Below are 23,066 nucleotides of genomic sequence, written 5' to 3'. Positions count from 1 at the left end.
CAAGATGCGATGCTGCGGGGGCATGCACTTGTGGCCACTTTCAAAAGAGCTGACACAAAGCAAAGCTTGTGCCCTCAGCTGGAAACCATTATACCATATACCCAGGCAAGCATCAATAGTAATTAAAATTGTCCTCCTCCAACTCATTGCCGTTAAACGGCCGTTTGAGGTTGTACTTTGTTTTACGACAGAAATTTGCGTTTTGGTTTAGTGGTTACTATAAAGCTTCATTTCTTAGATAGGAAAAACTGTCATTCAAAATCAAGACGGACGGATTGATGACGGGATTCATTTGTGGTGAGCGTTTTGCTTGTTCTTTTTTTTTCTCGGCATTCAAACCTGCTGCCATGACTGACACCAAGAGATACTTCACAAGCTCAGTTGCGAGAGTAATGAAGGATTAACCCGCTTGTGATTTATGCTTTCTTTGGTTAATTGGCTTCCAGTTCAGCTCTTCTTCGTCACGAAACACCAAAACAGACGTGATATCAAGATGCAGGGATGAGATCCTGCCCTGAGTGAAGACCGTAAAGGAAAGTATTCATCATATTTTCAATACTTGGATGAAAATCATTTGCACCTTATGAGTGCAGAATCCACAGGCAACACCAAACTTTGTGTGATGAATGAAAATGCAATAATTGAGCTAATTGAGTTGCCAGGAAAGCAAACCAATGATTCATAGGAACCGTATTACTGGGATCTGGCACTCAAATAATTGCAATTCCCATCCCTAATGACATGGCAATTAAGATGGATGAACATATAAAATCATTTCCTTGGCTAAAAATGCAGTAACAGAAATCAAGAATACTCTGGAGAAGGCAAGACTACAATCAACAGCCTTCATGAATGTAAATAAGTAGATGGCATGTTCTGGAATCAGATTATTCTGGCCGACAAGGTCAACTTGTATCCAAATTAAAATAATGGAGGGGGAAATTTAACAGAGCACTATCCAAGTATACAACGGTGTCGCAACAGGGTATGCATACTCAAAACGTTCTGCTGTACTGAAGTCTGCAGAAGAGCCAGAAACAAGCAAAAACTGAAGGTGAACATCTAGAGGGAGGAATTTGGCGATGCCACTGCGATCCAGACGTCCTTCAGCGCAAAGGATTTTCATTAAAGCATGTCAAAAAAAAAAAGAGGATAGCATTTAAATTTTATGTTGTGCCTCTCAAAAGGGGCTAAGTCAAACACATAAAGTGGATGTAACTTCTGCATATTTGGTGGATGGACCACTTAAAGCCAAAGTACACACTTAAATGACATCCAAACTGTCAATACTTGCAGACAGCAATGTGTAAACTTTGGATATGATTCTTGCTATTTGTATTACGTCCTAAGGGAAACTTCAAAATCCCGTAATGGCATTTGGTCAACTTCAGAACTCTTACACATTCATATTTGTAAGAAACAAAGGTGATAAACAAATATTCAAAAGCTATATCCGTGCCTTGTGCTCATCCACTTACAGGTTCTATCATATCACAGATGTTTACACTGCAAGATCAAAAGGCAGATCATGGAAATAAATGCAATGAAGATGCAATGAGGTCATGTCGACTAAAAGCTTCCAAAATTAGACCCCTTTTAACTGTGAAATCACTCACGCATACTCTGGCCAAGATGAGTGAGGCTGGCAGTAAAACGTAAATGATACATATCATAATGAAGAAAAAAATATTGTATTGGGTGTGTTATTGAGCAGGGAATGAGGTGAAAAAGCAGCTGAGACGATTAGTTCTCCTCGGGGATTAAAGGTTGAAAAGGGATAGAAGTGCAGAAAAATTCTATTTCGGCAGCCTGAAGGGCACCGCGGCCCCCAGAAGCTCCCGGAGCGGACCGAGCTGTAAAAGCCTGCTTGGCGTGGGGCTGGCCAGACAAGCAGAGATGAAAGGCTGAGTACAAATTGCAGTCTCCTTACTGGATTACATTGAAGACAGGAGTTGTGTTTGGGGCATTTCAATAAGGCCACTTCAAGTCGGCGCCGAAGAGCGAGACAGACCGCATTACGGTCAGAGCCCAACGGTGTAGACCTCTGCCAAGGTCAGAAGCTGTCATGCAAATAAGTTTGAAAAAAAAAAAAAAAAAAAAAGCTTCCAGTTGATGGCAGAATAAAAATAGATATTGCACTAACGCTAAGGTTATTGCATTTGGAGCTCCCGGTCCAAACAAGGAGCTGATCTGTGGAACGAGCGAAAGCACTTCATCACACAGCCGCCAATTTACACTTGCCAATGTCTCCAAGCATCCAATGCATACATTACAAAATACAAATAGCCCTTGCCATTGACAATTTCATCACACAAGTACTGTACGTACGTGCTGCCTATCAGAAGCTACTTTAGAAGCCCTTAGCTATTAAGTGCATCCAACAAAATTCATTGCAGATCTGCTTACCTTTTGGCTTTATAGTAGAACTCTGAATGAATGCTGGTCAACAGCCAGAATAAGTCGGTGTGGGTGGATTTATGTATAAATGCAATGACATCAATTAAGAACTGCTTGTTCACAGACACATTTTCTGAAATAGGCAGCACACATGAGGTTGGCTTGGTTTAATTTGGCATTTCACTTTACACTTGGCGTCCCAACTAGTTGTATACAAGCATTTCTTTTTTTAAAAAAAAAAAAGGAAACTTTCAACAATAATGTCTGATTCAAGGATTTGGCTTAGCTATCAGAGGCAGAGGTGACATTGCTGTGCCTGGCTATAACGGCGCTGCGGATTAGATTAGTTATGTCTAATGTCTTTATGACAAAATAAGTTTAGCAATGGATCCATAGATACCTGACGACCTTGAGTCTGAGATGTTTGGGGCTAATATCATTGGGAGAAAATTATGACACGTAGTTTAAAAGCTTTGAAAGAGTTACTTAAAATAAGAGTTCAAATAAAACTGATGGTACCAAACCACAAAGATTGACAATAAAATCAGATAAACGCCGGCAAGCCAAACAGCTGCGGTTCAAATTCCTCCATGCTCTTAAGCTTCAGTGTAGCCTCCTGAGTCAAAGCTGGGTCCAAGTTCTCATCGGGAACCATCACCACCTGCATCCCCGCAGCCAAGGCCGCCCTCACACCGTTGGGGGCATCCTCGAATACCAAGCACTGTGTGGGGTGACAAGATGGAGGGCAACAAAATGATACTATTCCACAAGTTTATTAGGCAGACGGCAGAGCTGAGAGCAAAAACAAATGCAGGCAAATGGGACACAGAGGCACCGTTTGCATTTCCAATCTGATGAGCTTGACATTTCTCACAGGAGCTCGCTTGACCTAGGGGAGGCGGTCTAGCCATTAAAAGTGCAATTTGAAGGAACGTTCCCCCACCAGCCCTACTCTGTTAGCTTTGTTTACATTTTTATACACTGCACGAAAACTCATCAGAGACATCGTGGGCATTTCGAGAGCCATGACTCAGACGTTAAAACGGTTGGCCACAACTCTCAGAAGCTTTTAAAATGAACTTTTAAATGTATGCTTTTTAAGAGTTGAATGAGATTTACTGCATATTACTGAAGCCTACCGGTGGAACGACGCCGTGCCTGCAATAGTGTCAAACACACATCATGATTATTACCAACACTTTTAGCTCGTTATCAACCAGAACAAGGTGAGCCATGATCTTTGTGAATACTAGCGTTATCATTCATCAATTTTTGTAAATAGATACGATCTGTAAAAGTTTGCAGCTTTTTATTGATGAATAACCGATTTTCCAACAGGTCGTAGGTGTCCCGGTTTTCATTTGCCAAATACAGTTGTTGGACCATCACCTCTCCAAAGGTGAAGGTTTCCAAGCATGAATGAGATAGATAAAGAATAATCTGCATCACCTTGACACATAGTGTGGCTCTGGGACAAAGCCCTGTAAAAAGCACTGGGTTTTGGACTGGCGTTGCTACGAGGGGAAGGAACCTCGAAAGTACGAGCTTATTAAAAGTCAATGCGGTTTGGGACAGTTCACAATATCATGGTAGCTGTATCAGGCTGCATTGCAACAAAAGCTAAGCCAAAAGCCTTGCTTTCATAGTTGATCCGTGTTCCTTAACCTATGGTCAAAGTCGTAGCACAGATATGAAAATTTTGTTTGCTTGGTCTTTGAATACACTTTTTTCAGGAACCCAGCCATTCGCTTTTAGGAATTATTGACATATTTTAGTCAGCACAGTCATGAATTTGATCGGAGATCGAGCGTATATACCTATTTCGGTTTTCAGTTTTCTCTGCTATCTAACAGAACCACGGCCCATTTCATATAGATACTCGCAAAGCGATCCTCCTGCATATATTACACTAATGTTTATGCAAAACGAGTCTGTGTGAGCCTCCTCCAGGTGCTCGTCCTTCCCCCCACGGACCAAAGCATGCCTATCAGATAGATTAAAGTGTCCACTAGTGTAGTTTACTTTCTATTTGGGGCAGTCTAGTATGAAGCAAAAAGGGGGGGGGGGGGATGTGCAAGACATGTTGGTAGCAAACTGGATAAAGCAGGGCTTACCAATGCAGTGCTCGCGGTACCCCAAGTCCCATATCAGTAGCTGGTGGTGTGGGCCTGTTCTAAAAATTGCTCACCAGTGATAGGACAATTGTTATTTCCCAGGAATGTCGTCGTAGTGATCTTTTGAAAATGTGAACACTGCATATTGGTATTTACTTATCCGTTTCCTAAATATTATGAGGTCATTAATATGATCGGTGTCTTCAGATAAATGAATACCATTCGCTGCTATTAATGACATAAAGCCCGACCGATGCGTTTTGGATATTTGGCTGAGTATAATTCTGATAACCAATAAATTGTCTGATTATTCATTCATTCATTCATTCATTCTCCGAATCACTTATCCTCACAACAGTCACAAGGGTGCTGGAGTCTACAAAGATGGAATGTGTCCACAATTCTTCCTGTTCAGGAAAGAATGTGAACCCCTTGTCTGATGTTTGCTGCTGTACATTATAAATAAACTCAGAAGGCTTGGGAGAAAGTGTTGTGATGAGGTGAGAGCAAAGTTGACCTATTTGGCAATGATTTGACCCACCACTTGTGGAAAATGAATGTATGACCCAAAGGACAGTGTTTTCGTACTAAAGCGTGGAGGACTAGAACCATTATGTTTTGGGCTTTTTGTGCTGCAAAGGGTACAGAGTGATATCACTGCATTGAGGAAACAACAAATAGAGCAATGTACTGTCAATTCTTTGGGTTGGACGTGATTTTCAGCATAACAATGATGCAAAACATAACTCCAAGGGCAACAAAGTCATGGGTCAAGAATGAGCACACTCTTGAATCGGGCCGGACAGTCTACAGAAAAAAAAACCCGCAAAAAACATGCGAAGTGAGCTGATGTTTCCAAGCGGCAGCTGAGAAACTTGAAGGGTTTAGAGATTTCAGCAAAATAGGGTGAGCCAAAAGCTCTCTTGAGCTTCGTGCAAATTTGGTGGCCAACTCCAAGAAATGTCTCAGCAATGTGCAGGTGTGGATCCAATAACTGGCTGAAATTCTATTTTCTGGAGAACTGACAATGTTGGTTGAAATTTCTGTCATTCTTATGACAAACTATAAGTGTTAGCTCATGGTAGATCTTTTCAATCGATAATATGTATTGATCCATCTTTTACCAAGAGTATTACTGCCAGTCCAACGTTGTTGCGACCCGGATAGCTAAAGCTGTTACATGGGAAATGGCTGGCACAAATGACGCAATTTTGCGGACGGAAGCAGAGTCGTTTTCATTATTAAGTAAATAACACAAACGCATTTTGCTATGATGTCATCTGTGGCTTGGAATAGTTGCAGTGATTTGTGGATCTGGAGCTTGGATCTGTACTTCCAACACCACTGGAGCTCTTTGACATGCAGATTCATGTGGTCCGAATTTTGCAAAAAGAGACAGACGCCAATTATTGGCAGAGCGACGTTGTATGTGGGCGATGTTATAAACAGAGGCTTGCAAAAGCATTCAAACTCCTTGAATTTTTCACCTATCAGTATGAAGTAAGTTCTGAATTGATATCTTACATATATTATGTTCTACTACTGTCAATATTCCAAACACAAATGCTGCTAAAACGGCCATGCTCATCGATGCAGAAAATAGTGCTATTATTGACGGCTGACAAACTGTGAAACGTTAGTTAATAAGCTGACGCCTACATCTGCGTTAACGCACATAAATCACCGTTCTGTCGTTCTGTAAGAGACTGAAGAAAACATTACGTGCGTCAAGTGTGTACCTTGAGCAGCGGCGGGTGAGTAAGCGGCAGTGACAGATTGTCTGCAAAATTTCTTAAATGATATTGAAGCCAAGGGGGTAGGCTTACGCAAGGGGTGTCTAACATTTCACCATCGCTGTTCTTTGTCGCTCTGCAGAGACCACAAATAATAGCTAGTGTTAATGATGGGCTCAATAAAAAGGGAGTAAATAGTTTCTAGGAGAGTCGGGACTATGTCATGATGCGCAAATCACAAACAAGGTTCAAGTCTGCCAAGTTTCAAACAAGCAAGGGGCAAGTCACAGACAAAAATCTGGCTGTTATTTTTGTTCAACTGTTTCCCCTTCAGCTGCATATCAAGAAAATTATGAAAACTGCCCCCCCCCCCCTCTTGGTAACATGGTGATGCCTTGGCTATTATTGTCACGACTGGTCTACGTTCATTTTTGTGTCTATGTTGCCATGATTTCTGTCTACGTGTCTCTGTGTACTTGACCTTCCCCTCCTGTGTCTACTCACAATCTATGGCATCAATCAATCAATCAATCAATCAATCAATCAATCAATCAATCAATCTGCTTTTATTGGCCAAGTTTGTGCATGCCAAACAAGGAATACGACTCATTATCTGTCGCGTATTTAAGTCCTGTCTGCGCGTGACTCCCGGTCGGATTGTTCTCGTCTCTAGTCTTGTCTTTGTGTTCAGTTATTCTCATCTCTCATTCTTCTGTTCTTGTCTCTCGGTTTCAGTTAGTTTAGTCCCTGTGTCAGAAAGTCATGATAGTTTTCCCGTTCCGGTTTGTCTGTTCCCCTTCATCCTCCCTTCCAACTCCCTTTTCCCTCAATAAACCCTGGTCCAAGCTGCATTTGGTCGTCCCGGCTCCATTCCATCCTTAACAATTATATTCTGCGTCTTTCTGATCTTCCCATCTCTAGTATGATGAGCTCGCAATTCGTACGAAACGCAGCGGCGGCAGCGGCACACTTGATGGAACAAAAATGTTTGATCAAATTACCCTTTTATTTGCTACCAATCAACTGACTCCTGGTCAACCTGACTTGAAGGTTTCGCGAGCCATATAATATTATTTATCTTACCACATTTCTATCATGTTGTCTTAATCATGCCTTATAGTCCATCCAGAGCATTACGCTCACCATATGTTGGTCATTTAGTGACTCCGAGAGCTAAGAAAGATGTTGGCAGGGTCTACTGAATAAAGACTAACTCTATTCAGTATTCTGTAATGAACTACCCATGGAAATTAGAGTATGTCCCTATGTACAAATGTTAAAATCTCAATACTTATTTCTACATTGACATTTTGTTTTACACCTCTGTTAGACTGCAAGGATTCTCTCACACTGCCTAACATTTGGATTTTGGCCATCAGAGTTGCTATGGATGATTCTGTCTCAAGAAGGACCACGTTCCCTCGAGGTGTCCACCTGCAATCCTGCTTCATCTCATCAAATTGACTTTCGCCAACCATACATAAGAATTGTCAGTTCCAATTTATTACAATGGAGTTTGCTGTTCTTGGTTTTTAACATCTATGATATCTCATTTTTCATGTTCATTCATTTTAGGGTTTTGTATTTTATGGAATGGTACAACCTGCTGTTTGTATGTTCTCGAAATAAATTTGGATTCAATTAGATCAATGTAATTTATATATGCTAAACATGTTTCGTTTAACTTGTATATGATGGCCTACTTGTGTTCATCTTGAAATTTATCAGACCACTTCAAAATAATAGAACACTAACTGGTGGCGGATGAGGGGAACGCTGGGAGTTTCACTTTTCCATTCACATATAATATTTTGTCTGAGCTTATTTCAAAGACACAATTCTTGAATATTTTAGAGCATTGCAGAAAAAAAACTAGTGAGCCAGTCAGGCCCTTTTGATTATTCCTACAGAAGCTTGTTAAAACAACGTGGCAGCCTTTTAGGGCTGTGTTCATACGGCGGGTTCATTACAACACTATTTCCAAAAGACACAGTTGCATTCAATATTTACTGCACAACTCAAAGCACTCAGATGCACACAAGTCCAAAATGCCCAGTCATTATGGGGCAGCATGTTATTTAATTTATGACTCAGTGTTGCTATGATTTCTTTCAAAGAAATGCATTCTTCCAATGACTTATGCAGTAAATCTTGCCAAACATGTTGCTCCTTTTTACATGGATTTTATTATTTTACCACAATATGACTCCAAGCAACTTGTTTTTGCAAAGTGCTAGCACATATTCTTGTTTTGAAATTTTAGGGCTTTAGTTGCCCTTTATCTAATGGATTGGTCTTACATTTTAACATCGCCTCCTAACCGTTTGTGTTACCCCAGTGCAGGTGTGTATTGGCGAATATGGTTTGTCTAGCAATAATGGGCCAATTTGTCATTCAGAAAGTAAAGTTCTTGTCCTAATTGTACGTGACTTGTACAGCTAGATTAGAACAGTGTTCCCAGTGGTAATGCCTTTTTGATTAATGACAGGACCAGAACCAGTTTGCTCCGCTCTGTGTCGGTCTAAGCGTGAACTTGCTATTATGTTTCATTAATCTTACTCAGACGTCCGAGTGTACCTATGGTAAAATCTCCTGGCTCATTATCAACGTTGTGTTTGAGTTCTGAGAGAAAGAGAGTGCACCTTTTTTCCTATCTTTCATTTCTTTCTCTGAGGAAGCAGCACTTACACAACGTTAGTCATCTGTGAGGCCATTGAGGTGCAGCACTCGATGAGAAATGTGGCTTGGGGGTTGGGTGAGGTTCTTTGTGCTGCACCTGTCTCCTTTTTGCATACATGAAATCACACTAGGTGGCTTTCCATCTACTCATTTAAATGGAGATGCAAATGTAAATCTGCATGGAAATTCTACAAATTCAAAAAAATGACCTAAATTTGGCCCTTTTCCGCTTGAAGCCGATGGAATTTTGAAACCAATCAAAAAAAGGAAAATGCGCATTTCGGCTATGGAAGGTTTTTCGAATAAACGACAGGAGAAATAGCAACGGACGATAAAGTAAGGAATGTTTGATGGGCGGGCAAGTGCTCCTCCCGCCGTCATGACCACATTCTACCGTGGCACCATTGAGAGCGTCCTCTCCAGCTGCATCGCTGTGTGGGGTGGTGGCTGCTCTGAGTACAACATGAAGGCCCTGCAGCGCATAGTGACCACTGCGAGTAAAATCATCGGGGCTCCACTTCCCTCCCTGAAGGAAGTTTACGCCTCCCGTCTCACCCGCAAAGCGGCTGCGATTGTGTGTGATGAGAGTCACCCCGCTCACTCTTTGTTTGTACTTCTGCCCTCTAGGAAGAGATACAGATGCCTGCGCTCCCGCACCACCAGACTCAGGGACAGCTTCGTGCTCCAAGCTGTCCGGATCCTGAATTCCCTCCCCCCTCCACCCTCTGCTACATGACGTCCTGTTCTTTTGCGCTATGATCTGGCTGTCTGCTGTTAGCGCGCTTGCTCCATTTTGCTGCTCTTATTTGTCTATTTATTTATTTATTGTTTATTATTTGGGTTATTTGCTAATTACTTATTCGTTGCTCCTGTCTGTTCGTTTTTACTCTTTGTGCTATTTGATGTGAGTGTTGTGTACTGTCTAGTCACCGTGGGACGGTGGGAAACGTAATTTTGATCTCTTTGTGTGCCTGGCATGTGAAGAAATTGACAATAAAGCGGACTTTGACTGATGAATACACTGAAATATTTTTTTTAAATAAAAGGAGCAAACATTAATTAGTGCGTCTGGAATATTGAATATATGTGATTTTAAATTACAACTCCCATTGAATGAGTTGATCACCTGTGGCTGCCCGAATGTACTCTTGGGTTGTTGCAATACAATTTAACAAAATACTAACAAAACTAAACAATGACTTGTTTTCTTGATATTAATTCCCTAAAACAAAATTACAAAACGTGTTTCCAATTTTGTGCACAAATGGAACGTGGGAGAAAAAAACAGATAATGCGCGATTAGGACGTTTCATATACTTCACTTATTTTCATCTGCTGGTAGTTGAGTGAACCAAAAGGAAACCGGAAGAGAGCAACAGAACAAGGGTGGCCACCCCGCATTTGCTCACTCACGCATATGCCCACATACACAAGCATACACTTGGTTTTGTCAGATGAGCCAGGGAGTGACGCATCATCATTTATTATTCCAGTGAACACGCTGTCGAATCCCCCCTCTGAGCTGCGGTTTCATATCTCATCAAGAAAAATGCCAGCTCAAACCAAAGCTGGCTGCAGATAAAAAAGAATCGGGTGTGCAGTGTCACAGGCAGACCTATTAGTAGGAAGAAATCCTTTAAAGTGAAAGAAGAAGGGCTGTGAACACTGACCTGCCAAATTTACCTCCTTAATGAGACCACAAATGTCAGGATGATATGAGAAAAATGCCATCATCTTTTCCTTGACATGAGCTTCACACGATGCTGTCCTTGGCGATCAATCAAATATAATTTGAGTTGTGCTCAATGTCACTCTTTCCCCATACAGTAATCAACAGTATGTCACTTTTTCCCCATACAGTATTCAATAGTATTTGATGGCTAAAGAGAGATCACTGGAAGTCAAGTAGAATCCCCCGCTTCCCTCTTACTGAAGCCAGTTTCTGAAAATATATCTTAACCAGCCCATGAACTCAAGTCATGCATCTTCTAAGTGACCGATAGAGCTGAATCAGGTGTTTTACAGTCCATGGACTAACAGAAGACACAAGGGGCACTGCTGGCCACTCATTAATTCAGCCTTTTGTTCGAGCAGACAAACACACACAATTGTGTCCTTTAGTATGGTCGGTCCTTCACACCAGCTTTGCGTGAGGTTGGAATCTTACACCTTGCAGGTTCATTATTGGCACAATACAGTCTTTTTTTGAACCATAAGTAATGAAAGAAGTAAAATCGAGTTTGCTTGCAGGACTGCAAATGGAAAACATTTGTGGCATCAGCTGAATTTCAACTTAAAGCTAAATCAGACTAGGGCTGTAGCTATTAAATAATTTGGTATTGGGGATGAACTACTGGAAATTCTATCAAATAACAAGTATATAAGTATGCTCCCCCCTCCCTTGGTTAATGAAGATTTATGAAAACAGAAGAGAAAATAGTGCCTGCCCTTAACCCCAATACTGACTGCATGTAAACTGACGAGGACGGACGGGAACAAAGCAACAATTATTTTATGAATGAAGACGTACGAACGATGACGGAAGGGTGCCCAGGTCGGGGACGGAGAACAAGTCAGCAAAATAAGGTAGAATGTTCATCTCTGGCCTGCTCACCACATTGGAGTCGGAATATTTTCATGAACATGAGTTGTGGTGGCTGGCTTCACTGGTGTTATCAATGGAGCACACCAAATAAATGGGTACAGAAGGCAGAAAAAAAAAAAAGCACCCTTTTTTTTTCTTTTTAAATTGAGGAACTCAAATTACTCAACGACTCATATCACCCTTAAAATAAAGGGGAACCTCTAAAGGAAAACACCAGCCATTTTGCAATACTGGCAGACTTTAAATGAATCCCAGTTTCAGATAAATATTCCCATTGAGATTCATTATTGTATGTGTGTAGTGTATGAATAATTCAACAACTGTTGTAATATCCAACCTTCAAGGTAATTAAGTGCAGGTAATTGTGCAAATGTTTGAAACATTTCTTAAGTGACTTACAAGTGTAAGCAAATGTTTGCCGCTGAAACAAGAAAAGCATTATCTCTTAATTTTCAACATAATTTGTGCTCATTAGGAAGCCCATCCCAGTTGACTTTGAATGTATATTCATTTTTATGAGTATAGCACTTTTTAAGTGCATCAGATGCTTAGCATCAGGGGTCCCCAACAACTGAGCAGTCATTATTTTAAAAACAAATTTTAATCGTTGTATCTTTTCAAATTATTGGCAGTGTATGTTTGGTGCGCTTTTTCCTACCAGTTTAGGGTCATCAAATAAAAAAGCATACCAGCTCAAGTAGAATTCATAATAACACCTCAAGGAACTGTATGTGACAACATTACTGATTTCAATTGTTTCATTTCATCATTGCTGTGTGTCTTTATGAAGTATTGTACAACATTAGCCGGGAGGGAGGGAGGGATGGATGGATGGATGGATGGATGGATGGATGGATGGATGGATGGATGGATGGATGGATGGATGGATGGATGGATGGATGGATGGATGGATGGATGGATGGATGGATGGATGGATGGATGGATGGATGGATGGATGGATGGATGGATGGATAGACAACGTTATAGAATGCTATTTTCCCTTCCTGAATTATTTATTATACCCCCTGTGATGCATGGAACAGATGAAAGCAATGTGCATTCATTTTCAGTTGGGAAAACGTGATCTTTTGAGGAAAAACCATGGTTTGTCACGGAGAAAATTGAACTCGCATCTCAAAACAGTATCAAAGCTAATGTCAGTATGTGTGTTTATTTTGTGATAATGTGTTGTCTGTCCTCAAAACTTGTGAAAAATCACTGAGGTTCAATAGACGACCGATCTGCATTCTGTTTTGTTCCGCAGCCCTGTCTTACATAAGTAACTTCTTCTTTCCCGAAGGATGCATTCGTTTGATGCAGGCACACTTACCTTCACGAAAACACCTCAGCTGGCCAACATTGTTTAAAGCATCATTATCCATAGTATGTACTGTATATAGTAGTATCATTACAATTTCTCACCAGTTTCTCAAAATGCAAAAAAAGGCCTGTGACCTTGCATGGGTTAAATTCCCAAAATATTATCATTTGATTAGTAAATTTTGGAAGATAAATGCTTACGGTATCTGGAGAAGCCGGGGGCTTGAATCTGCTGGCACAGACAAGGAAGGAGTCAGGCTGGGGTTTGGAATTCTTCACCTCAGGGTCATCTCCTCGGACAATGTGGTTGAACAAAGCAAAGAAATCTTTGTGCTGGCTTGTCTTCAACTTGAATGTCGCACTTGCTGAGCTGGTGGCTACGGCGATAGGGATACCATGCTTCTTCAAATGGTTCACCAGCCTCTCCACACCTGTACAAGACAAGAGTCATTGTGTGCAGTAATACTTTCCGAGTGAAGGAGTATATTAGTGACATTGAAGAAATGCCAGAAAATTTGACCCCCAAAAAATTATTTTAATGCAACATACTAGTTAAAATCTATTTTTTTTCATTCTGTTAAGCAGTGGGTATGAACATGAATAATGCAAACATCAATGGCATCTGATCCCTGAAAAAAAGATTTAGGCGGATTAAGAAGAATACGTACAGGTAGAATTTAAATTACAAGTGTTCGATTTATGAACAATTCGTAGATATGAGAAGAGGCCGACTCGTGTTCATGAATGTCCCAAAATGCCATATTGCTTTGCAAGTTCATATTTTAAGGCGCGTGTCACATCATACTGTACATATCAGTACTTAGTAATTCCCCTTTTTTGCCACAACCCCGCCGAGCACCATTGTTTCATTTGCACATAGTTCATCTCGCGTTGGCCCTGTCTCACTGACTCTCACTCCGCGCTCTCCTTTGTTCACATACTGTTCCACTCATTTTGGAGCTTGGCTCAATAAGCACCCCAGTGTGTACAGTACATCTTGTATAAACTTAGACCTTTCATGCAAGGAAACTTTATTTAGCATGGCTGGGAAAGTAAAGGCTAATGATAATGGTGCTGAGGGTGGCAAAAAGTGCAAGACAACTGCTTGCACTAAGAAACACCAGGCAATCTCCATAGAAACAAAGTTGCCATTATTGCACTGTATATATTTTTGTTTTATGTCAAGACCGTATATCTATATAGAATATTGAAAATATCGTGCTGGGATAAAAATGACGGCAGAGGAGAGGTCTCGTGTTTATAAAATGTTTTTTCTTCCTTTTATCATCTTAAGAGAATGAGGTTTATGTTTTAGAATGTAAACACCATAAAAGATTTGTGTTTGAAAAAACAAACTAATTCAGAGCCAGGAGGGAAGTTTGCATAATACACAGCCAGCTGCTCCAATGACAGACAATTTCTTAGTACAATATATGAGACAAGTTCTTAGGAAATATGCTTTTTGAGTCCGCTCTTGCCAAGACTAAACCCAGAGTTCACATGATTGTACTTTGTATTTTTGACATTGACATAAGGCTAATAACTTCCTCTCTCAATGTTAGGGAAAACTAAGAATGAAATGCGTGTGTAGAGGGGAGGAGTTCTATGGTTTTGCTACTCTTTAATTTTATTAACATATATTAGTGTTGCAACTTTTTTTCATTAATCTGATGATTATTCTGTCGACTAATCCATTCATCAGATTTTAAAGTACATATTTTAATTTCCATTCCATTTTTCGAAAAAAGAAAATTTCTTCAAATAGACAGTACAGAAAATGCACTAAAACTGATTTTGTGCATAACATGTCAAAAGAAAATTGGGCAAAAATGTTGATTTCCATTTCAAAAGAAAGAGCAGATGTTTTTTTTTAATTGTATGTCTCTAGACAATAATTGGATCTTGAAAGATAATTAGCAAATTATTTGATAATCCATTACTTGTCAATTAATCATTGCAATTCTAACCTACATAGAAAATCTTTCCTACTGAAGTGACAAGCAAACATGTGTGATCACACAAACAGTTTGAAAAACAGAGGGAGGAAAAAAGCCGATGCAGACCTGGCATGAGTTTGGCCGAAGGAAATATCCTCTCCTGTATTTCTCTGGTTTCAGTGAGGAGTTCCTCTGCCTTCATAGGAAGCTCCAGAGTGTCTCGGATTGTTTGAGCTGCATCCAAAGCCTTTGCACCCATCACTTTGGACTTCACTCCCCATGTGTATTCCTTTCCAAAGCGGTCACACACTGCCTGGAAAGACACCGAGTACAGTCGCTCGGTGTCTGAAATGACCGCATGAACAGAAAATTACACACTTTGAATTAAATACATGAAAAATATCACTAAACAAGTACATTGCTTATGTCGGACTGAATACTTCACTTTTCATGAGAGCACAAAAACAGTTGTTTGTTCAATCATTAATAACATTGCATCATCAAGGAAGGCAATTCATTTTTCAACATTTTGGATAGGTTAAACTTTGTAAATAAATAAAAATTCAATATTACCCATACTACATGTGGACTGATCAAAAGCATATACAGTAGATTTGGAAAAATATATATACTATATGAAATTTACCAAATTGTGATTAGGACTTTCCACCCCAATGCTATCAAACTTCTCAACTATGCAGCTTTATAAAAACATTACTACTGAACTGAGCCATGATTTAGAGTAACGTCATTTGTTTTAAGGAATCAAAAAGTTGCAAAATGTTGTCACTCATATGGGATGGACATAATACTTCCAATCCTGCATTGCCGTATTATTATAACCTTCGTGTAATGGCTAAAGTAACACAAATTTGCAGGGTACCTAATAACAATCCATCCATGTCGAATATGACATGGCTCACACGTTTGTAGTCGCTGGCTGTCACCGACATAGTTGAACCTCAGACTTCCGTGTTGGAGTGCAGCATGAAGCAAGCCTTTCTACGGCAAGTCAGATGGGCCAAAATATATTCAGCGCTGACTCCAATGACAGAACTGTTTATGTATGAGAGGCCATTAGGGACCAAAATTAGAATTACCATTCACACACACATATGAACATTCAAAATACATTCACAACTATAGTATATATCTCACATACTTCCAAGGGAAAATGCTTTTATACACACAATAGAAATGGTGTATCAAAAGTTGAATATACATCATATTGCATTGAAAGCGGGAAAACAACATTTTGCGTGTGCAAATGACACCATGGAAATAATCAATTCATTTTACTAAATTGAAAAGATATTTTTTTATTCATAGATCTCCTTGGTGTGTCGCTCTGAGTAACTTGCGACTACGCACTCCTTTTTTTTTTCGCATCACTAACCACACTTCAAAAACACACCATCAGCAAGTTTCTTTCATCAAATACTATCATGTGAAAGTTTTGCCTACATTAAGGAAGTATGATTCCATCTTGTAAGTGAGGAGGAAAATGATGCCGAAAAAATACTGACTCCATCCAATCAACTTGAATCATTACGGAAGGACAAATTTCAAATAGAAACACATCAGGTTCAATTCCAGGTGACCCACCATTTCAACAACATATCACTGTTACATCCTGGATGCTTTTTTTTTTATTACTAAAGGATGTCAAGCAAGTGTTTTTAAACATTTTCCCTGAACTTTTAACACTGAACGATTTGCAGTGTATGATGGAGTCCTGTGAATCACACACAGCAAGTGCGTAATATGACCACAAAATCAAACAATTTCTTCTTTATTGCTGCACTTGCCTGGTGCCTGAAATAACAATTTCACAAACTACCTTTGGTCTCCATGCCATTTATAACATTATGATTGGAGTCTGGAAATGAAAAAAAAAAAAAATCACACCAGAGAATAATTGACCATCGTTTTCCTAGTTTAAGTGGTGCCCACCATTTTTCCACACAAAAACACCATTGCATTTGAGAGCAATACACCTTCATTTATCAGCCTAGCATTTCCACTGCCGGGTGTGTGGGCAGGATGGAGATACAGATGCATCGGTTATAAAAATAGCTATCCAGTATGACGGTGTGAGACGCCAATAAATTCAAAAAGAAGTGGAACGCAACAGAGTAAACAAAGGTGCTAACTGTCCCTGTTGATTCTGAGGATGAAAGCAACTCGAACGGGGGACTTGTCTGGCACTGTCGCACCACTCTTGCCTTAGCCACTGGAGTGGGCCTCATAATTTTCCCTGGACCATTTGCCGGAGGGTCTTTATCTTTTTGAGCATCTGCCTGTGGTCTCCGGGGGCCAGGTTTCCAAACGTCAGCTCACTCAAGCCGACCGCTGGAAGACTCAAGCGTGTCCTTGTTTGGTCCCCTGACTTCCCCTGACAATCATCTACTCCCAGTCTTAGTTTTCCATGAAAGGCAATCTCACCACCTCCAACTTGACCGCAGGCAACTCTGCGTTAGGTTATTTTAGTGTACAGTTTAATTATGCAACTGTTGCGTCACAATCGGTTACCACCCCGTCACATTCGTTTGGCGTATGGCTCATCTGTTTGTTGGCAATACTGTATGGACACAACTCAAACATCTGCCTGAGAGAATTACAGAGGTGCTCGGGGAACTGACTAAAGCTACTGTATGCCAATACCTACAGTATTCTCTTTCACTTGGAATTATGAATCCTCTCACGTCCCAAAAGTGAAGGATTCCTAGTCTAATTAAAATACTCTGAAAGAGAAATGGCAAGGGTACTTCAAACCCAAGCAAGCAGGGAATTGCGCTACTTGGACTGATTGTGAGTATACTAATAAGCATAGTGCAAAGATAATATGATACAAAATAACACAAAGATGTCTGTTAGCGACAGATATCAACATGCAGCCAGCATTCACAATTTCCGATCGAGAGTCTGAACATATAAATAGTGATGTGGCGATATCATTGACTCAGACACTGTTAGTTTTCATATCTCTCTCTGGAATGAAATTCTTCCAAAGTCAGACAAAGGGCGTTCTAACTCTAGGCCATTTGAACATGAAACTGCTACATAAGCAAATTCATGTGTCATAATCCTCTTATGTAGAGTAACACGCCACAAAAGCTCTACAGTAACTTTAATGACTTTCGAGATTATTTTTATTATTCCACTGTAGTCCAACACAGTTGATATTTTTGCCCCGACTTGGGCCATTTCGTACCCACCTAGGACTTTGGTGCTTGGTCTGTTGTGTATGTGACCTAAAAGCACAAATTAAATGTTTGCATAATCCTAATAAACAAATGCCAATGAGCTCTCTGTTGCTTTCATCAATTCTAGATTTTATTTTCATTCATTCATCTGTGTATTTCCTTTGCATGAGTGCACCACACAAGAACGAGACAACATGCACATGCATGCAAATAGAAATGTCAGAGTGATGCAATGCGAAAATAACGATCCACCGCCGTCTATAAAATATGCAGAAATGAATGGAATGCCAGTGAATTTCTGTCGAAAGGAAAGGCAGATATGCTTTTCTTGGTCTGCTTGGATATGTTCTTCAGCTGGTAACAGGCTGCTATAGTAACTGACTGCGGAATCTGTTGTCACAAGTCCAGTTGGCTCCGTCCACCAGACCGGTCTAAGATTTCGATTATAGAACAGCTGTGGCTATTTATTTGTCTGTAAATCAGGTCCGATGCATACAGTAAGTAAACCCTGTCCACTATGTGCAGCACGAGTTCAGACTAGAACCGTTCCAGTTAGCAAAGAACTGTTTTTACTGTATGTTCATTGAATTTTTAGGATTAAAATTGCATACCAGCGGGAACTAATACATTGAAGATCAACACCTTTTGCAAAGTTGCCACGCACAAATCTAGTATTTTCATGCATGGATTCCCGGCTATAATTCCAAGCATTTATTCACACGCACACTTCATCAAACCTCTCGTTTCGCAGTTTATCCCTTCATTATACCACCTGCTTGTTGTAATCTCTTGTGGTTAGAGCATATTTATTTAACATGATGTTATTCAATTCATCTTCATATCACAGTAACAATTACTCTCGACTTTCTCACTGAAGGCGTCAAGGGCCTCTTACGATATTTGCGGTGAGTTTTGGGCCTGGGCTTTCAGTGGCTATTTAGTGACTTAATCCACGTCTAATAACACTAGTACGTCATTTGCTCATTTACCATCACATATTTACATATATTCAAAGTACATCCATGTACAAAATAAGCCATTGCGTAACATTATAGAAGAACATTACACGTAATTGACGATGAACACCATCGTTGCTAAATCGAAAAACACTTACAATTAATAGAACCACTATAAGAAAATGTGCAAGATAATTTGATAAATTATTTAAATAATGTATTAACGTGCAACAGAACCTAATTATATTTGTTTCAATTCTGAACTATTAAGAGTAATGTCAACATTTAAAAGGCTCTATTACAAGAGCGTTACTTATTAAAGCCATGCAAACCAAATGAACAGCAGATCTTTGAAATGATTTGATCTCGCTTTTCTGTCAATCAATACGTACTTTCCTTTTGGTGATCACTGAGCCCCGAGGACAAATTCCATGGTTGTTTTTTTTCTAGTATGACAGGCAGATGATAATGCTTTAATGCAGTCACTAGCTCTGACATCAAGAGACGTTACAGCCATTTGTAATTCTCCTCCAGATGATCTTTTGATAAATAACTGTGACACTTCCATGGGAAAGATAGGCCCTAAAGTCACACACACAAAAAACACACACACACAAACCGGCTGCTGTTTACATTGTGATGATAAGCTCGTTAAGGCTCCGCTGCTGATTGGTATCGCCCTCGGCTTCAATTCCCCAGTCGACTATTTGTCCTGGGTGAGAAATCAGCAATCACCATTTTAAATGAGGAACGCGGATATGAAATGCTAATTCAGCAACTTAGATCAATACTGTTTCCCTATAGGAATCAAGTAAAGGAGATCTCATAGTACACAGTGCTGGTGCTGTCCTTGAGACGATGACATGAGAGAAAACTCTGAAACTAAAGGTGCTTCAGTCGTGTAATTCCATCCGCCAGACATAATTAAAGTCACGTGCCGCACTCACATTATGTTTTGAATAAACAATATTGCTTAAGATTGAAAATGAATCTCCAAGTGGAAACGATACCGTTACATTTCAGACACACCTTTTTTAAACTGTATGTCTGTCATTCATAATTGGGGGATAAACTCTGTTGTTGAGTTGGTGACACAATGTTAACGTTTACATGGACACATATGTTCGGATTAAAAAACGGATTGAAATAAAAAGGATATTCTAATCGTGTCAAGCCTATTCCGAGCAAAAACTTTTTCTGAATGAGAGAGGGGGATTTATAGCGACTGATAATACGATCAGCGCCCATGAAAGCATTTCTTCAGCCATTTCGTAACAAATTGTACACGCGTTCGTACTTCCCGAGCAGCTCCATCAGTTCATCATCAAACAAAACACAATTCAAACAAAACCTCTCCAGTAGAATTTTAGTTTACAAAACTGGGGTTTAATAGTTACAGGGGTGGAATGGGGTGAAGGTTGATCAGAACAGTGATTCGCAAAGTAGGTCAGGAGTTATATTTGTGGTCAGAAAGGTTCGTCAACTTGAATGTAAAACTGTTTATAACTTAGTCCCAAAACAGAGGATCATAGCAACCACAACTTTGGTCTTTCTGTGCTTTTTCCATCTGGTGGAAGCAGGCTGCCGCATCATGATCTGTATGCTGCACACATTTTCTACCTCCACCCTTTCCTGCTTTCCCCAAAGGGTTCTGCGTTACTGACAGACACAGCAACTAATCACAAGCTTATTTCAGACTGATATAGAAAATGATGCTCAAGATGATTGAGCCCATGATTTGGAGGTAATTAGACTGTAATCATGAATTTGTTATATTGGAGTACGTAGGATTACATCTTAATAAACCAGAGCAAATTGGCAAACAGCACAAAGGGGTTGGTGTTCGTGAGGGTGAAAATGATGGTGATCACTTTATTTTGTAATGTACCCATATTCTGATTAAGAACGTCCTCTTTCCAGTTCATAGGGTGGGCCCTGTTACTCGGAGGGAGGCTGTGAGCACTTGACGCTCAAGTGCTTTATGAAGTCTCACCCTCACTGATGGCTGTGGTAATTATGGCTCTTATTCAGTAACATCTCCATTTTCAATTACAAGGTTGATTAGCGGGAAAGAGTATTTATATTTTATAGTATTAAATAGGTTGAAATTCACCAATATAGAAATGATGTATAGTGTAATGGTGATGGTAAATATGAAACATACCTTATACCATTTAAAAATAAGTCCTTCTCCTTGACCTTGTCAACAGGGGAATGGTGTCACTGCATATCGATACATAAGTGGTCATCCTTAGCACCTAACCTGGTCAGTCGATACAGAATCTTCCACATTAACACCACCCGTGAAGTAGTGCTACTCAGCTCCTGTCCTGGAAGGTCAATGAAGAACTCTTACAAGAATAACCTCACTTCAATCATAGCCACCTCCAAACAAGATGGAAGGTGGATGAGAGGAGAAGTGGCAGTAAAACAGGCCAAAATCTAGATGTCAAGGGGGCATGGCCAGCAAGTAGTTGCCATACTTGGTATGATTAATAAAAAGTCTTGAGTTGAGATTCAAACATTTCTACAGTATTTACTCTAATTTCTGTTTAAAGGGCATTTCAGAGTACTGGAGCGCAAATGAACATGGCATTTTCATTCACTCAGCAAAATTGGAAGGAACAAAGCCATTCAATATTTTGTGTGTAACTAACAAACATTCAAATCAGACCTCGGATGGACCAGAAGCAAGTACAAGGTGGCCAGTATTATATGAGGAATATGATTGAACTATCAAGTTCTCATCAAGAACACTGCATTAGCATTTTGTAATATTTTGAAACGACTGAATGTATCTTTGAATCAGAAGCAAAATACATGAAAGATTCCAGATTTTGGGGTATTTCTCTAAGGAAAAAAAACTAAATACATGTATATTTGTTGCAAAAAATAAGGGCACACCACTTTAATTTCTGTGAATTGTTCCGTTGCCAGCACACAGGGACACGTTTTCTCTCTCATTAACAGTCTGGAGCACCTCAGGAGCATCTTCCTGCTTGATATGGTACTTGATTTATGTGGCTGTCACCGGCGCGATGCGCAATGACCCCCGCTTAAGCTATTCAAATATTAATATGCGTGGGCAAAGTCCTAAAAACCCTCATCCTTCTCTGCAGCTTTCAAATAAATCATGCATTTTTATTTAATTCATCTATTTTTTCTTTATTTTTGTGTGAAAAAGTTTTCTCAGCGGTATGGTCAGAAATGACAACAGCTTTAGCTCTTTCAATGAATTCCAACATTTGTTGAAAATGAACCCCACCCTGCTGCAACATTTTTTTGGGGTAGGTTTGTCTATTTGGCTCCTGCCTCATGGGTCCACTGAATAGTTTGGTATTCGAAAGAAACTTCAAATAATCAATAATGAAACAACCTGTCTTGATATAGGTTCAGAGCTGTGTTGTGTGCAGTTTGAATTGATCATGTTCACGTTTAAAATACAAGCCATAATAGTCAAGATGACAGGCAGAAACAGCTGAAATGGCATAAACACTAGCAGAAAATGTCATGGTCATATTAACTGTTTTACATAAACTATAGCACTTTGTTTTTCAAAGTGCGCTAGAAGTTAAAATTATTCATTTTCAATCCTTATCCTGCTCAGGGTCACTGTGGAATTCTATCCCAGATGACTATCAGAGTGTGAGAGTGCAGGTACACACTGGATTCATACCGTAGGAAGATCTAGGTACCACCAGCTGTAGTAAAATAGTTAAGATTACCCCTTCTGGCCAATAATGCGGGCAAAAAAAATATCTGCTTTTTCCAGGTATGGAAAGACAGAGGAGATGAGGTAGTGATGGACCACCTCCCCAACAATTTCCTCAGTCCCAGGGCTGTGACGTCCTTGAGCAAAATCAATACCGATACCCTTTCTCTGTTTTTTTTTTTTCTTTTTTGATTAAAGGCATCATTGATGTTGTTAGTAATCCAAGGCTTGTTATTTGGGGAGTGCAGAACATTGCTCTTGAAGAAGTTCAAATTGTCACAGGGGGGTACAATGCTTTTCACTGTCCTCTGTCTTAATCAGTACAGCACAGTCTGTGAAGTTGAAGTAGAATCTCAGAGCTTCCTCCACCACCGGCGTTCACTTAATGAACAAGCGGGTGCTTGTGG

General features: G+C 39.9%; 1 protein-coding gene across 1 annotated transcript; it reads right to left on the bottom strand.

Moving 5' to 3' along the window:
• Positions 1–2,549: 2,549 nt before the first annotated feature.
• Positions 2,550–15,813, bottom strand: pudp (pseudouridine 5'-phosphatase). The gene is made up of 4 exons (XM_085914836.1): positions 15,669–15,813; positions 14,912–15,130; positions 13,050–13,279; positions 2,550–3,118 (listed from the first exon to the last, which is right to left on the bottom strand). Exons 1-4 carry the CDS (start codon positions 15,736–15,738, stop codon positions 2,942–2,944), a joined length of 696 nt encoding a protein of 231 aa, XP_085770962.1. The 5' UTR covers positions 15,739–15,813; the 3' UTR covers positions 2,550–2,941.
• Positions 15,814–23,066: the final 7,253 nt, after the last annotated feature.

This window comes from Syngnathus leptorhynchus, chromosome 1 (genome assembly GCF_054491065.1).
Source record: "Syngnathus leptorhynchus isolate UIUO chromosome 1, UIUO_Slep, whole genome shotgun sequence".
NCBI lineage: Eukaryota > Metazoa > Chordata > Actinopteri > Syngnathiformes > Syngnathidae > Syngnathus > Syngnathus leptorhynchus.
The sequence above is the reverse complement of the archived record's forward strand: the minus strand, read 5'-3'. Positions and strand labels throughout refer to the sequence as shown.

What these genes read in the sequence shown, in the direction of transcription:
- pudp (XM_085914836.1), bottom strand. Translation starts at nt 15,738, where the DNA reads ATGTCGGTGACAGCCAGCGACTACAAACGTGTGAGCCATGTCATATTC. An exon ending in TTCGGCCAAACTCATGCCAG is followed by an intron (nt 13,280 to 14,911) that starts GTCTGCATCGGC and finishes TGTCTTGTACAG; the next exon opens with GTGTGGAGAGGCTGGTGAAC. An exon ending in CCCCGGCTTCTCCAGATACC is followed by an intron (nt 3,119 to 13,049) that starts GTAAGCATTTAT and finishes CACCCCACACAG; the next exon opens with TGCTTGGTATTCGAGGATGC.